We start from the raw sequence: 17,779 nt of genomic DNA, 5'->3' as shown, positions 1-17,779 counted from the left end.
TTAACGCTAATGCTCATCGTGAACTTTCATTTGCCGAAAGTTGCGCACTCTGGCGCTAACGCTAACCTGGTGCTAAAATTCTGAACTCGCCGCGGTTTGCGCCAGAAACAGGCAAAATCACAAAAAGCCGAAAATTCAGTCCTATATATGTGTAAGTTCAATGCACAAATCCATTTTATTGAACCCTGGGCTAAGCTGCCGGATGAGTTATCATAGTTAAAAGCCGTGGCCTTGTCTTTATTACTAATTTGCATTTAAAATAAAATTAAAAGTTGAATAAAGAAAACTTGCAGCTACAGACAAATAACAGGTGTCGAGTTTATTTCTGCCTTTAGATTAAAGAAAAGCACTATCAAAAGGGACACGTTCACATGTAACAATAAGAAAGGAAGTCTTTCATTTATATAGCGCTTTCACAACCTAAGGATGTCTCAACGTGCTTTATAGCTAATGAAGTACTTTTGAAGTTTAGTCACTGTTGTAGGAAACGTGGCAGCCAATCTGCGCACAGCACGGTCCCACAAACAGCAATGTAATAATGACCAGATAATCTGTTTTGGGTGTCGATTGAGGGATAAATATTAGCCAGGACACCAGGGAAAACTCCACTGCTTTTCTTCAAAATAGATCCATGGGATCTTTTACGTCTATCCGAGAGAGCAGGCAGGGCCTTGGTTTAACGTCATATCCGAAAGGCGGTACCTCCGACAATCAGCAATCCCTCAGTACTGTACATGCGGAAGCCAAGTACAACAGCGGAAGGAGCGTACGACAAATCAAGCACCCCACCCACCCGTCCCTTCAAGCACCACCTACCCCACCTGTGACAGAGACTGTAGATCCCACATTGGTCTCATCAGTCACCTTCGAACTCATACAAGTGTGGGAGCAAGTCATTCTCGACTCTGGGGGACTGCCAAAGAAGGAGAGACTGACTTGTCAATAAATATTGGCTTTCAGCTCTTAAAAAACATTCAAAAATTCTTTGTGGCGGATTTGCCATAGTGAAAATATTTTAGTGATCTGCCAATTGTAGACAGAGGTGGATATGGCCAAGAATTATAACTAACGAGAACCAGGGCCCGAAATCAGTGTGTCCTCTCTGGAGTGAGGATCTCACGTCCTTACAATGTCATAAGGTTAAACTTCCAGTTACAAAACTAAAACCATGCCAATAAATAAAGCCCATTAGAATTCTGCCTTGCAAAAGGTCACATACATTAATAAAAGGAGTCACAGATGATTGGAGTTGGAGCATATCTTTGATTTCATCAGTGAGGAAGACCAATATAACTCATTCAACCACAGTTGAGTGAACAAAAGTTATCAAGTGTTAATTGAGCTTGGTTGAGGATGATCTGTGAAAATAATATTGCCGCTGTGATGCTTCAGTAAATTCTTCCACGGCCATTGGAAAACATTATAGAGCAGTGCTTAGTCAAAAATAATAAAACACAAAAAATTAAAATTCAAAAATCTTTAGCAGTTTTGCATTGTCCTGGAGGGGTATTTTGACAGTGAATCGCAATTATGATAATACCTTTAGAATGGCCTAACCTGTTCAATAATGATGGCAGCCACCAAAGATGGTGATACAATGTAAGTCTTTGAAAGTTTCAGAAATTCTACTTTCATAAAGCTGCTTTTATATTCTAAAACTGGCTAAAGGAAGGAATATTCGCCTCTTTGGGTGACAGTAGTAATTGATGATATGATCACTTCTCGTCAAACTGAGGGCGTACTGGCAAACCTGGCCTCTGCTCTCAAATTTCAATCATCCTCCAGCCTATCTGTGTTGGCCAGACATTAATAAATGCTCAACTTGCATCTACTGTGCTCATAAGTCATGCTTCCTGTCACATCACTAATCACTGCTAATTTGTTTTATTGAGGTAAATTATCAGCAACCGATTCAGTAATTAGAATTTTATAATTGAGAAAATCCTGCCTGTTTTATTAATATGGTGCTTCATTAAAGGAAGAAAAATACAGAACACGTGGCTAATAACATCACATCTTGGGCTGCATTTTTCACTGGGGTGGTATTTCTGCCAGAGGTGGGACAGGGCGGGGTTTCTGCTGTCTGGCCCAACCCCGCTGGGACCCTGATCCACTTTTCTGGTCGGGGTCTGTTGTATAAATTGGGTGAGCTCCTGGCAGTATCTCTACTCTGCTGAGGGCACTCGTCACTGCAAAGCCAGAAAATCTACTGAGAAGGGAGGAGCTACAGTTAAAGGGGACAGCAGCCCACTGAAGATTTAAGAACATTTTTTGGGAAATGGCTCAGACCTAGCCCACTTCCAACAAGCCAGCAGGAGGAGGTCAAAAGGGACGGAGGGGTGGCTATAACTGGGCTTTCTCTGTCTCCTTCGCTGGCTTTGGTGCTCTTCCCATCACTGCATACTGAGTGCCAACACCCTGTTCTGGTCTTAATGTGGGTTGACTGTACAGTGACAGGAATCGCAGGGAAATCGGCCACCTTCCTTCGCCTTGTCTGCTTGCTATCATTTACATTCAGTAGAGGTGGTCTAAAGATGGACCCATGAGAACCCTGCTGGTGGTGGATATAAATATTTAAGGCTCAATTGAGAGGCAGGGATTCATACGATTCATACAGCAGAAGGAGGCCATTCAGCCCATTATGGCTGTTCCAGCTCTTAGACAGAGCTATCCAATTAGTTCCACTCCCCCGCCCTTTCCCCATAGCCCTGCAAATTTTTCCTTTTTAAATAAATATCTAATTCCCTTTTGAATTGTTGAATCTGTTGAATCTACTTCCACCATCTTTTCAGGCAGTGCATTCCAGATCATAATATCTCGCTGCATAAAAAAAGATTCTCCTCATTTCCTCTTTAGACAGTTTGCAGGAGGAGCTGTTAATGTTTCTGCTATTGTAAAACATACCCAGCAATAGTATGTAATCCAGTTAACTAGTTACGTTATTATAACCTGCTGTGGAGACAAAGAGAGATTACAGGCTGAATTTTATATAATGCATGGCATGCTCCTGACAGTATCTCTGCTCTACAGAGGGAGCCCAGCCTGTATATCGAATTGACTCCGACCCAAGTAAATGGCTCGGGGTGAGGGCGGCAGATATAAGACCTACCTCTAGTGGTGAAAGAGGAACATCCTACTTTGCAGAGCCTTCTTTCGCCTTTGAATGGATGCATCCTCCACACACCCATAGAGTTGGGCGAGGCTTGGATCAGCACTGGGGCAATTAAGAAATGTTTTACACTGAGTGGCAATGTTTTTGATGTGTTTAATAGGTGATCTATTGTGGGATTGGTCGCAGTGAGCCAGTGGTCAGTCTGTTGTGAGGAATGGGACCGAGGGGAAGTGGTTACATCTGCAGTGAAAGGATTTGGAAAGAAGTTTCTAGGTGATCTCCCCAAAGACAGTGAAGTAAATAGTTTTTGATTTTTTTGACCCTTACTACTCACGAGCAACACCATGGGTGATCAGCTAGTGCTATAATAACTGTGAATGAAAACAAAGTTTCTAGAGATTTTTTTTTTTAAATGTTCTGTTGTCTTACAGATGGTGAAATTTCTTCTACGGATTATGTTAGCGATGAGGTCTGCGTGAATATAAAACTGGAATTCCTGTTTTTTTTGTGAAAAGAACTTACAGGAGAAATTTGATGCCTATGGAGTGGAATGACCCCCTCCTCTTGGAACTGTCAAAGAGTCAGGACAACAAACGATCTTCACTTTCTGTCAGATAAAGGCCCAGAAATTGCGGTCAGAGGCTTCCTGTGAGCGGATGCCTCCGACCTGAAAAATTTCTACAAAGCTACTTGGTGGTGTTGGAGGTTCGGCGACTTCTGACCCTGGCCCTCTATGTGAAGGCCTGTGTAGAGGCCCACATATCCCAGGAGCGTATGGGTTTCGTACGCATCACTGGGATCACGTGGGCCGGCCCAACCTATCAGAGTAGGGGGAACCCCATTCACACTTATGGGGCCCAAAATTGCCCAGGGGTTGCTCCGTTTTTTTGGGAGCAACTTGATTTTTCTGGAGTATCTTAAAAAGCCCCATTTAGCACGTGCAACTTGCGCCAGTGTAAGTGAGTTAGTTAGGATTTTTTTAGTTTAGTTTTGTTTTGTTCAAAAGGGGGCGTTACCAGCCACTTACGCCCGTTTTGGCCATTTAAGCCACTTTGGACAGCTAATAGTTGCTCCAAATTAACTTAGGCCAGTGTATGTGGCCACTTGTGGCCGCACAGAAAACCCTTGTGGAGAGTTAAGAAATCAGCGCAGGTAGGTACATCGGAGGCCAGCAGAACTTAATGACTTGACTAAAGAATGTGAATAGGATCAAACAGCTATACAGGACATCATATGACAAACTTCGCAAAGTTAATTTACTATACAACAGAAGCATTCATGGAAGCTTAAACTACAAAAATAAAGAAACAAAATATATTTACATAATTTTTTCAAAATATCCAAATAAAAAATGGAAGTACCTCCTGCTCGTAATTCTTATGTTCTTATATAGGAAAGTATTTTCATCAACAGGGTTAAGGAAAGTCTTGAGTAAGCTCATTAAAATTACTGGCAACACAGTTATCACCTCCCCCCAAACAAAGCTCCCCCCGCGATCAAAACTCCTCCCCTCCCCCTCCCGATCAAAACTCTCCCCCCTCATCAAACTTTTGAGATAGATTTCAAAATAGACAATTTTACCTGAACCTTTGCATGGCAACGTCCTCAAGTCTTCAAGTTGTGTGTAGAATATAATGCAGGCAGCCAACAAAAGAACCAAGTGCTTTAGAAGAAGGCAGGCTTCTCTCATTACTGTGCGGCAGGCCACTCGGCCCGGGATAGGGTTGGGACGCATCTGGTCCTACGCTGCAGCATGCATCATCATCATCGGCAGGAGCTACTGCACATGCGCAAACACTCTAATGCGCATGCGGACAGCTGCTGCCACTCTTTCATGCGCAGGGCCCTAGCTCCGCTCTCAATGGAATCGCCACGCCACACCAAGCCCCAGGAGAGTCAACAGAGCGGGCAGAATCTGGGGACATCTTTTTAGCGCTGTTTTGAGCCTAGGAAGTCGGCGCATCTCACATGAGTGTGCCGACAAAACAGGTGGGCCAAATTTGGGCCCATGGTAACTCCGAATATACAGAACCACCATAAGTATGAATGGGATTACCCCCAAAAACACAGAAATACTTAAATTAACTAAAAACAAATTACACTTCTTGAAAAATAAATTTACACATTTTAAAGTGTCTAAAAATAAACTTATTTAATGTTTAATTTATTTTTGTAAAATGTCTTTTTCTGTATTTTAAAAGTCTTACACTGATAAAAGTGGGCCTTACACCTGCTTTTTTCAGTCGTAAGAATTTGAAGGACATTCGCTGGGCAGGAGTTGGGCAAATAGCCCACAGAGACCCTTTAGTTTCGCATGCGTGCGATCTGTCAACAGAATTTTTGACAGATTGCAAGTGTCGCGATTAGGCGCATGCGTTTCGCATAACCTAAACCGGGAACTTGCGGAGATTCCACGGGCACGTGCGCACCTCGAACTCACCCGTGGGGAGCGTGATTTCAGGCCCGTTATGTTTGACAAATCTTTTCATTTATTTTCAAATTCCCAGTGTGATGACACAACTCGCTATAGTATTGTCATTGTGTCCCTTGTGTGTGATATCAATGTGGTAAAAATGGCACCGCCTTCCCTTCACCCTCACACAAAAATAAGGTTTGTTAAACTCCTTTCTAGGCTTATACTCCAGTGCAGCACTGAGGGAGGACTACACTTATTTTTTGGGACACTGTCTTTCGGGTGAGACATAAAACCTGTGCCTAACATGCCTGTTCCGCTGTTTCAATCGAATGTTAAGAATCCCATTGCACTACTCAAAGAAGAACAAGAAATTCTCCTGGTGTCCTGGCTAACATTCCTCCCTCAAACACATGATCATTCATCTCAATGCTATTTGTGGAACCTTGCTGTGCTCAAAATGGCTGACTCGTTTCCCTGCGCAACCCCAAGAGGCATTTCAAAATAATTCTTTTGTACGTAGTGCGTATGGGTCATTACTGAAGACATGACGAGATGCAATAAGAATACAAACGCAGGCAGTGCTCCTTTAAATATATTTGCATAGGGATCGGATGCAACACAATGCCATATCATCCATAATCAGGGTCCAAATGAATATTAATTGTGTTTTTCACACTTTAACCTACTCTACTCCCACTGATCTTAATTTCATATCATCACAGGAATAGCCCAAATTGTTGCAAATAGCTTTGATTTGAAATCTTGCAGTTATAAAGAAATATGATTAATTTTAAAAAACATATAATTTCTGTTGTTTGTTGCTGAACACAGACTACAAGTAAGATATGGTTTAGACATCATTTAAACAAATTGGCAACAAGCTCTTGCTATTAATATCCTCAACCATTGTTCACAGCCTTTGACTTGCTCCCAAGCGCCCACATTAGAGGGAAATCTGAAATAAGATTTCATACAGTAGCTCTTATTAAACTGCGCTTCATCTCCATGTCAAAACAGGTAAAAATAAGTTAGTGAATTTCTCATGAAAACATTTATATTTTTCAGCCAATTATATTTCATTTCTTTAGTTCCAGACCAATCAGCAGGCTGGCAGTGAGATTTCTCCAGGAGTAAGTCTTTCTAAACACGCTATACGGTTTGACCTTCCCATCGACCTTCGGCTACTTGAAGGTAGGTGATACAATGATCTGATTTAACAGTGTGCATCACATATCAAATTCATTGAAAAAAAGGATTCGGCAGAAACACTGGGGGTGAAATTGGACATGAATTGAATTTCGGGTGGAGCGTATAACAGGCGATTAATGCGATATAGATTGTTTTGCATCCCTGCCCATGTGTCCAATTTCATCCTCATTAAGTTTGGCCTTGCATTACTTTGAGCTTTTCTTTTGTTAGAATAAAAGCAAAAGTATTAATTCCTCTTCCGGTTATGTAGGCTGCACATAAGCCATTTTGTACACAATAAAATCCGACAAGTCAGTATTTCATGAAACAGTGCAAGTAAATTACTTAATACACAGTGAAATTACACAACATACACAACTCTGCAGCCTGTCACTTTAAAAGCAGTCTAGTGGTCAAAACACAATGGGGTGATTTTTATCTCCAGTGTAAATCAGGCGGGCAGTGGGAAGGCTGTGTGCTTGTCTGAGCAGTTAGCATCGGACCAATGCCATTAAGAACCCGGCAAGCTGCCAGCATGAAACGTGCGACCCATCGGCAGCTCACCGACCTGGGGGCGGGGGGCGGGAAATCCGACTGGGCGGTTTTGACAAATCTACAGCAGCACCTTAAAGGGGAGGGCTTAAGTGTGGGGACTGAAAGGAAGCAACAGTCTTGCGAAAGAGGTGACATTTTTGGCAGCACCTACTGCAGCCAGGACATTAAGTGTGGAATCATTTAAGCCTCAAAACCCACACGTTATAACTCGGTGTTAAGTCGGCACTTCTGTTTCCCTCCCTATTTTAGTCCTTCTACCGACCCGTTTTTATGCATCCAGAAATGGGGCGATGGGATCACAAGAATTGCTCCCAGTGTAGCTTAAAAACCAACACTCACTGGGCAGCCTCCCTGACCTGTGAGCACCACAAATCTGGCTGACTGATGTCATTTGGCATCCATTTTAACATGACCAGGAACACTTGTTTCAGGCTCAAAGATACACAACCCACCAAAACCCAGAGGGGAAGACAGTGCATTTAGGGTGGGTCTTGGCAGACTGGGTCTGCGCCCATTTTTCCTCTGCTTGGTTCACCTGAGGCACAAAGCAAAGTTAAAGTGGTCCTCATCTGATTGGAATACTGCCAATAATTTGAATAACAAGTAGCCTTTCTCCTCCCTGCTATTGACAGAGGTCAGTGCAGGCCAGGGACTACAAACGAGACTCATTTAATTGAAGTGCAATGTAAGGCAAAAAAAAATAAACACAACCATTTTCCCATTATAAAATTATGTTTAAATCCCATCTGTTGTTGCATGTTGCTGGTTAAATAAAGCTGGAAGATCTGCCATTTTCAACATTGTTTTGCAGACATGTCACCTATTCAGTATTTAAGCGCCCACTGCAGATGTGATGAAGATTTAAGTATGCTGTATAAAACAGCCTTTCATCAGCAAGATAAGGATAGGGATGGACAACTTAATACGAAGGTCGGAGATTCAATCCTTGTTACGTGGAATTTATCTCCATTTTACTATGAATAAAGCAAATATCACTGTAATTCCAACATTTTTGTAATATTGAATAATCCCTTTAATATTGACTCTCCCAGGGATTTATCAATTTCATAAACACTTAAATGCCCCAAAATTCCTGGGGTTAGAAAGGGTGGAAAGGTTGATTTTCGCCCAGAGGGCAACAGGAAATCAGGGCAGAACCCAGTTGTGATGTATGCACCTGTGAGTATGCTCACAGGTTGGTAGAGCTGCTAAATTTGGAGTGGCTTAGCCAGTCACGAGATGTACACAAGACTCAGTAAAACCCCAGCCAGATGAGGCTGGTGTTGTGAGCCTGGTGGATGAACTGGTAATGTGTAGTGTGATTGTTAAACCTTTGCTAATAAACCAACCAGTTCTTAATAGCAATATGTTGCTATAAATTCTTAAGCAAAGAACCCATGAAGCAAATACATCACATCAGTTAGACCAGGAATCTACCCCATTTGCTGTGAGCCTTGAAATTTGAGGGTGGGGGTGGGGCACGTGATCTTCTGTCCATTCCAATCATGTGAATGACCCCATCCCTGTCATTTGTAACAGAGTCTCCAGTTTTTATTTAGGAAAGGTGAGAGTTCTGGGCTGCCGCACTTGCACTGATGGAACGTATCCCCAGGAATTTTGTGGCCATTTTGAACACTAAAAGACCATTTCAGCTTTCAAATTGCAGTCTGTGCATTTTATTTTTGCTATAAGATCTGTAGACTTAACTTAATTAGTGAAATCTAAAGAATTATAACTCTAATGTTTTCCCCTTCTTTAGATCTCCCTGTGTTCAGTACCAGTTTATAAGAACATAAGAATTAGGAGCAAGAGTAGGCCATCCGGCCCCTTGAGTCTGCTCCACCATTCAATAAGACCATGGCTGATCTTCTACCTCAACTCCACTTTCCTGCACTATCCCCATATCCCTTGATTCCCTTAATAACCAAAAATCTATCAATCTCTGTCTTAAATATACTCAACGACTGAGCCTCCACAGCCCTCTGGGGTAGGGAATTCCAAAGATTCACCACCCTCTGAGTGAAGAAATGTCTCCTTAGCTCAGTCCTAAATGGCCGACCCCTTATTCTGAGACTGTGACCCCTGGTTCTAGACTCCCCAGCCAGGGACAATATCCTCCCTGCATCTACCCTGTCAAGCCCTGTAAGAATTTTGTATGTTTCAATGAGATCATCTCTCATTCTCCTAAACTCTAGACAATATAGGCCTGGCCTACTCAATCTCTCCTCATAGGATAATTCCCCCATCCCAGGACTCAGTCTGGTGAACCTTCATTGCACTTCCTCTGTGGCAAGTATATACTTCCTTAGGTAAGGAGACCAAAACTGTACACAATACTCCAGGAATGGTCTCACCAGGGCCCTGTATCATTGCAGTTTACTCTTATACTCAAATCCTCTTGTAATGAAGGCCAACATACAATTTGCTTTCTTAATTTATTACTGTTATGACTCACTGCACTGGTAACCTGCTCCCCTTCTCACAAACACCATAATACAAACACATAAAGGCTCTTTCCATTAATTTCAGCAGCAAGCAGCAGGTTTACTGGCAAAGCAACTTTAGAACTGCCTAGATTTACTCCATGGAATCTTTAAGAACGCAATCATCAAAGGATTTAGAACTAGCAAAAGCCACATTTAAAATATAAATCTAGACCGCACAATTTCCCATTTATTACACTGAGAAAAGCAGATTTGCAAACAACGCAACACGTCAGAGGCATATGCGCAATCCTGGCATAAAAGAACAAATTTCAGGCAAGGGAATCTTTGACTGATCTTATATGGAGAGTTCAGTTAATCATTCATGTAGAAAATATGAATCTCTGTCAAAAATCAAAATGTATTATCATGGCTGATACTTCTGATCCTACTGATAAATTCGATAAAGACCTGGCTCAGGGGACAGAGAGCTTTGTATTCTGCCCTTTACACACACTAAACCAGTGTTTTGACTGCATGTCTGACTCAGGACAAATGGACACAACATTCCAGAAGGCATTTCATAAAGTGCCACATAAAAGGTTACTGCACAAGATAAAAGTTCACAGGGTTGGGGGTAATATATTAGCATGGATAGAGGATTGGCTAATTAACAGAAAACAGAGAGTCGGGATAAATGGTTCCTTTTCTGGTTGGCAACCAATAACTAGTTGGGTGCTGCAGGGATCAGTGCTGGGACCCCAACTATTTACAATCTATATTAACGAATTGGAAGATGGGACTGAGTGTAACGTAGCCAAGTTTGCTGATGATACAAAGGTGGGAGGAAAAACAATGTGTGAGGACGACACAAAAAATCTGCAAAAGGACACAGACAGGCTAAGTGAGTGGGCAAAAATTTGGCAGATGGAATATAATGTTGGAAAGTGTGAGGTCATGCACTTTGGCAGAAAAAAAAAAAGAGAAAGTTAAAGTTATTTAAATGGAGAAAGATTGCAAAGTGCTGCAATACAGCGGGATCTGGGGGTACTTGTGCATGAAACACAAAAGGATAGTATGCAGGTACAGCAAGTGATCAGGAAGACCAATGGAATCTTGGCCTTTATTGCAAAGGGGATGGAGTATAAAAGCAGGGAAGTCTTGCTACAGCTATACAGGGTATTGCTAAGGCCACACCTGAAATACTGCGTGCAGTTTTGGTTTCCATATTTACGAAAGGATATACTTGCTTTGGAGGCAGTTCAGTTCACTAGGTTGATTCTGGAGATGAGGGGGTTGACTTATGAGGAAAGGTTGAGTAGGTTTGGCCTCTAATCACTGGAATTCAGAAGAATGAGAGGTGATCTTATCGAAACATATAAGATTATGAGGGGGCTTGACAAGGTGGATGCAGTGACGATGTTTCCACTGATGGGGGAGACTAGAACTAGAGGGCATAATCTTAGAATAAGGGGTCGCCCATTTAAAACTGAAATGAGGAGACATTTCTTCTCTCAGAGGGTTGTAACTCTGGAATTTGCTGCCTCAGAGAGCTGTGGAAGCTGGGACATTGAATATATTTAAGACGGAAATAGACAGTTTCTTAAACAATAAGGGGATAAGGGGTTATGGGGAGCGGGCAGGGAAGTGGAGCTGAGTCCATGATCGGATCAGCCATGATCTTATTGAATGGCGGAGCAGGCTCGAGGGCAGTATGGCCTACTCCTGCTCCTATTTCTTATGTTCTTGTGTAACATTAATATCACCTTACATGGGCTTCAATGTTAATTTTTTGAGTATGTGCCTTTTGAACAAATTGCTTATCAAGTTTTACCTGCACATGAACATAAATTTACACACGGGAAACAGCTAAGATGTGCACTATTGTGTGGATGTTTAACTACTAGCCAAATATCTTTAGTAGTTGGAGCTGGGATGGGACCACCCGCTGACATCATAGCCTCACTGCTTGTGTGTTTTACAGTTTGATTGAAATTAGGAAAAGAATGAAAACGATTTGGAAGGTACCATGGTGTAAATCACAGAGGGCAGTCATATTCTTCCACTTCATGGCACAGTTCCTTTGAGTCTCTCTGATGCTTTCTTTACAACAAAGCTTCTATTATCTGCTATAATGGAGGTCTCACCCTCCCTCAAGCAGCTCCTTCATGGATAATGGAAATTGGCCTATAACTATGCGACCTCAAGACTGAGTGCCAATTGGCGGCGAGCTGTGTATGTGTTGGGATGTTGGTGTACTCCTGGCTGTGGCCAACAGGCATATGCTGTGGCAACCCAGAATAGTGTGGCAGAGTGCACCAATGATAGCACGGACACTGCTAATGGTCTCATCTGAAAGTCATCAAAGAAATCAAGGAAGACTTGCTTCCACTCCAAAAGTAAGTTCTCAGGTGACTAAACAGTCCAATGCGGGAATTATAGTCTCTGTCGCAGGTGGGACAGACAGTCATTGGAGGAAAGGGTGGATGGGGAGTCTGGTTTGCTGCACACTCCTTCCGCTGCCTGCGCTTGATTTCTACATGCTCTCGGCAACGAGACTCGAGGTGCTCAGCGCCCTCGCGGATGCTCTTCCTCCACTTAGGACGGTCTTTGGCCAGGGACTCCCAGGTGTCGGAGTTCCCCGCTGGAGTGGAACTAAACTATAGTTCAACCTTTATCGCCTCCAGGCCAGATCCAAGACCGTCCCATCCTCTGCCATCGAACTACAGTACGCGGACGACGCTTGTGTCTGCGCACATTCAGAGGCTCAAAGTAGTAAGCAGATCAGCACCGTGCGTGGAAATTGCCCTAATCTCAGCTTTTCAAATAGACTCTTCAAAATGTTGCAGTCACAGCACATGCTGGTGACTCGTTCACTTGGCTGTTTGTGGCCCCTGCACCAGTTTGAAAGATTGTTCGCCTTCCTGCTGTGGGCTGGAGTTACATCTTATCCCACCTGAGATTCTGCTGAGCACTGAGAAGACAGTTCATTGGAATGAGGATAACTGAACTCCCACCGTAGTTTATATCAAATTTAACTAAGACTAATGCATGAAAAACACATCCTAGCATTTTAAGCACTGCTGCATGGATGTTTCCCGGTGACCAGCATGATGATGCTTAAAGAGTGTTTTTGGAAGAATTTGTTCTAGACTGCTCCAAGCCAGTCAAAATAATGCATAATGGCATAATAATGCCCTCTAAAATAAATCAACATTATTTAAGAATGTTGGTTGGTGCAATGGTTCAATGTGTTCATGCACTGTGCAGAGTGGTACTGAGCCATGCAAACATGGGAGGGCCTGGGTTCAACCCCTGTCTGTGCTGGGATGGCCAATTTGAACTGGGGCAGGAGGGAAGTGCTACTATTGATCTCAACATTCCTGAGCTGGGGAGAGGAAATCGGTCAGGTTTATCATTCATGTTCATTGTCCAGCAGTGCGGGTTGGAAAATAGGTAGTCGAGAACAGAGTTTAGCCCTGGCTCCTGCCCCCACCCCATGCTCCCCACCAATGGTCAAAGACTTGCCAAACTCACTGTCTAGCCTTACACAAGAAGGCAAACTCCCCTCTCCTTCATCCCAGCATGAATTACTACCCTCATGTGAGAAGGCAAAAAAGGGGTGAAGAAATATATTGTAACATAAACAGGAGAAAGTAACCAAACAAATTGCTTATTTTGATCACAGCAGCAAATTAATGATGCATTGTAACACTTGATATGGGACTTATTTTCTCAGGAAATGGAACGTGCATTGCTGTTCATCTACAAGCTGCATAAAAGCCACATTGAGAGACTATACAATTTGATGAACATCAATGAGGAGTTCAAAGTGGATTTGAAATTATTCATAGCTCTAGGTTGCCTGATATCTAGAATCCTATATAACGAGCCCATGTGAGTAGTGCATCTTGTTAGTATTGGTTACTACTCACCACTGCTTGACCCACAATGTTACGTCTACACTGTTAATTGTTTCTGGGTGTTCAATAACTACTTGACTTCAGCAGGAAGGTGGAGCAGTCTCCAAGTTGCATTCAATGTGCTTGGGAATGATACATTCGACAAAAATGCTTACCTCCATTATTTCAACAAGGCATTTCCAGTCCTCCACTCAAAGTTATAAATCCAACCGAGTGCAACTTGAAAATTTATAGCTAGTTGTTGAAGAGGTCATAATCTCCTTTCATGCCCTATGGTTCCACAGGTGAATGCTCTGAATGTATAGTGTAACTGTTCCCTTGCTGATGTCTACATGAAAGGTATCACAATGATGTGATATTATTGATATCAAGGGAGTCAGGGAATGTAAAGTATGTGTTCCTTAAGATGGAAAACTTTGGCCCAGCCTTTGTTCTGTCTATATCAAAAGGTTCTCCTTTGGTACAAGTTTCTTGCATTGTGGCTCCTTTTCTTAATGTTATTTTTACCTGGCTACATGTCATAAATCATTGATGTACTTTCAACAGGAAACTTTTGTAACATTTTTGCAATAACTTTCTTGTTTATTTGTTCATCGGTGTTGGCAGTGCTGACATGGCCCCCATTTATTGCCCAATTCCAGTTGTTGAGAGAATGTGATGGTGGCCCTTGTTCTTCAGTCCTTGTGCTGCTTGATAGAAATTCCATGATTTTGACCCGGCAATGATGAAGCAACAGCACAATATTCCAAAGTCAGGATGGTGTGTGACTTGGAGGGGAACCTGGAGGTGATAGTTATCCCATGATCTCGCTGCTTTTGTCCTTCTTAGTGGTTGAGGTTGTGCGTTGGAAAAATCCTGTCCCGTCTATGAATGATAGAGAGAGTTTTTTTTTAAATCAGCAATGAGTCATAGTAAAGCCTTCAAATGATCATTTGTCCTAAATGTGCTGGCTTTGAAAATCTGGAGGTGGGCACATCCTGGCATTTAAGTGTTGGTGTGTGCTTGCCCTGCTGTTGATCCCAGTGGACTCTCCAGGATTGGGGGAGGGGGGGGGAGGTCATCTGTTTTGCATGAGAATGGCAGTTGCCCATTCTACTAAGGAGCATCTAGGATGCCCACCGTGTTTGAAGGCTTTTTCATCCACAAAAGACCATCCCAGAAACTGTAGATCAAGACCTGTATCTGGCATACCTGTTGTCAACCTTATTTGTGGCCCTTCTGGGGGACTCTTGCTGAAGGATATGGATTTTCAGGGCCGTAATGGGAAACTCCAGTGCTTCTTTGCTATGTGTAGTAATTGTTCAATTTGACATCTTTTTCCTTCAGAAATGATGCTGTTAAACCAGATACCATCATCAGTAAGGACTCCCTGGAGAAAGCAGATTTCTACGCCCTGGAATGGAAAGTTTCTGGAGTTAGGATTGGAGCTGACCTTCGGATTCTACTATCATACTTGCTTTAAGCAAAGAAATGGAGGATCCAACCAGAAAACACAAAGCCTTGCTAGTGCTAAGCTAAAGAAACAGCTGCAGATTTTATGTCCATGTCGTTGTTACCTCTAGACTTGACTAGCCCAATGCTGGCTTCCTATCTTAAACTTGAGCTCATCCAAAGCTCTACTGCCCTTATTCCATTCATTTATCACCCCTGTGCTCTCTCCCGATCCGGCAACGCCTCAATTTTAACATTTTCATCCTTGTTTTCAAATTGCTCCATAGCCCTACAAATCCCTCCACGGCCCTCCGAGATCTCTGCACTCCTCCAACTCTGGCCTCTTGTGCATCTCCGATTTTAATCGCTCCATCATTGCTGGCCATGCCTTCAGCTGCCATGGCCCTAATCTCTGGAATTCCCTCCTTACACCTCTCTACCTTTCTCGCCTCCTTTAAGATGCTCATTAAAACCTACCTCTTTGACAAAGCTTTTGTTCATCTGTCCGAATACCTCTTTATGTGGCTCAGTGCCAAATTTTGTTTGATAATGCGCCTGTGAATGCCACTGGACATTTTATTACATTAAAAGTCTTATATAAATGGAAGTTGATGTTATTGTTGTATTTTATTTGTATTTTAATAGTTACAAGTTGGTAACATGAATAGAAACTGATGTTAAATTTATAATGGATTTTATTTGCGCAATAGATGTGAAGAGCTGCTGTGAAATAGATACTGGAGCAAACACAGTTGTGCTTAGAACACTGCAAAGGACCGGCTTCTAGTTACTATGCATTGAATGCCTCATAACATCATGAAATTAAATGAACCCATATAGGTGAATTGCTAAAATCAGCAATTCTTGGCCAAAGTTTCTTATCACCATAGCCGTAAAGCTCAAGTCATCCAGAGAGATAAGAAAAGAAAGGGAAAATAAAACAAGCACATTTAAGGGGCTTGAGAATGAATTGTTTGAAGAACTACTGTAAATCTCTGTATACAATATACGCTCCCCCTCCACTGAAAAACAATTGTCCAAAACTATATGTATGCAGAGAGGGTGAGGTTATATTTTACATGGATACTTAAACAAAAACCATTTGCGAGAGAAACGTGAGTGCAACCATGGTTAAACTGTTTGAAGTAAAACATATGAATTAAACCTATACAACTCAAACAGCAGGGGAAAATGAAACAGTAATTGTGAAAAATTAATGATTTTTGAAGATACTGTAGCTCCTACATGGCTGAATATGTTGATAATAGTTCCAAAACCAAAAGTAGTGGGAGATGGGAGTATTACATATAGTGAGGCAATATAATCAATATTTGCGGTAGCTATTTTGTGTATGTTACAGCAATCACTTGATCATATTTTCACTATCCATCTTATGCCAGTTTATTTTCATTTAAGCTCTACAACCACATTGAGAGATTTATAGAGCAGATTCTTTCTGTTTCTTTACAGAGAATGAGCATTATTCAACAAGTTGAGCAAACCCCTAATCCATTAAGAGAGTTGGGTCGAATCATTTGGAACCTTCAGACAGGTAGGTTAGGCTGAAAGACTACAGGGAAAGGGAACATTGCTTTTATAAATGTTAACTACAAAACAACATCTTCACATATAGATTGCAACCATTTAATGTTTTGTTTGAGTAGTTGGTGAGTATATCTTATGCAAACATATTACTATATTCACTTGGTTCATTTTTTGTTCAATACATTTCCTCATTAGTACAAATGTACAATGTCATCCATGCAATGATTTTCTGCTGATTTCCAAAGATGGAAAAAAAAGTCCTGTGAAGGTGCAGGATAAAACCAGTAAACAAAATAATTAACAAGAAGGCCTTCTGTTCATAGTCCTGGGCTCGTTGTCAGAAATGTACCTAGATATCAGGGCCATTGAGGATACACTCAACACCATAAGGAGATAAGACTCAACTGTGAGAGTTCCCAAAGTTACAGAAGCCAAAATGTCTAGAGTAAGAGGGTCAGAAAAGACCCCAAAATGTAAGGGAGCACAGCACAAATCTATCCAGAATTATAGCTGACAGTATGTTAATCCACTGTAACAGCCTTTCCCTTTAAAAATGGTGCTATGTGTCTGTGGATATGCATAAAAAGCAAAGTATACCTGATAACTGGGATCAATTCATGGAAGAGTATAGAACCAATTTTAACTGTAGGCAGTTTTCGGGCAGGTGGTGGGCGGCGCAATAGAAAGCACCACCATTTTAAGTGCCATACTATTGGTTTATCTCCAATATTTCCCTCCTATGACTTATCCTGGGCTATGGTTCAAAGGGGAATAATCACCCACAGCATGCAATTCAATGGCAGGGGCTCCACAACTGAGTTCCATCGTGTCCTTAACCGATGTCCTCACACAAATTTCTCCTCCTTAGCTAAGGAGAGCTGAAAAAATTCATAGTATATAACAAGATTTGAATGTTTATTTGAGTTCTTGAATACCCAGATTTCATCCTCTTGAAGCAAATGCCAGAATTTTAAGAGGAATGCTAATGTCTACCAGAAAATTTGGTACTGTTATTAAGAGGCTCAAGAAGTACATCACAGTGAATATTCTTAATAGAGTAGAGTACCATATTACATTGCTCCTCTTTGCCATTGGCTTTCCCTGCTGCTTAATCCTGTTGATAAGGCTAGGATCATCATGTTAATCTTAACATATGCATACGTGTGTACTGAGAGTGTAAACTACA

At 41.9% G+C, this 17,779-nt stretch overlaps 1 protein-coding gene across 1 annotated transcript in view; it reads left to right on the top strand.

Moving 5' to 3' along the window:
• The window catches only part of LOC139227003 (uncharacterized), a 30,119-nt gene extending 14,533 nt beyond the window's left edge, over positions 1-15,586 (top strand). The window contains exons 6-9 of the mRNA XM_070858094.1: positions 6,617-6,719; positions 8,083-8,201; positions 13,434-13,591; positions 14,944-15,586. Coding sequence (XP_070714195.1) covers positions 6,617-6,719; positions 8,083-8,201; positions 13,434-13,591; positions 14,944-15,079 — 516 coding nt within the window. The 3' untranslated portion in view covers positions 15,080-15,586. The remainder of the gene's footprint in view (positions 1-6,616; positions 6,720-8,082; positions 8,202-13,433; positions 13,592-14,943) is intronic.
• Positions 15,587-17,779: the final 2,193 nt, after the last annotated feature.

This window comes from Pristiophorus japonicus, chromosome 16 (assembly GCF_044704955.1).
Source record: "Pristiophorus japonicus isolate sPriJap1 chromosome 16, sPriJap1.hap1, whole genome shotgun sequence".
Taxonomy (NCBI): Eukaryota; Metazoa; Chordata; class Chondrichthyes; family Pristiophoridae; genus Pristiophorus; species Pristiophorus japonicus.
The sequence above is the reverse complement of the archived record's forward strand: the minus strand, read 5'-3'. Positions and strand labels throughout refer to the sequence as shown.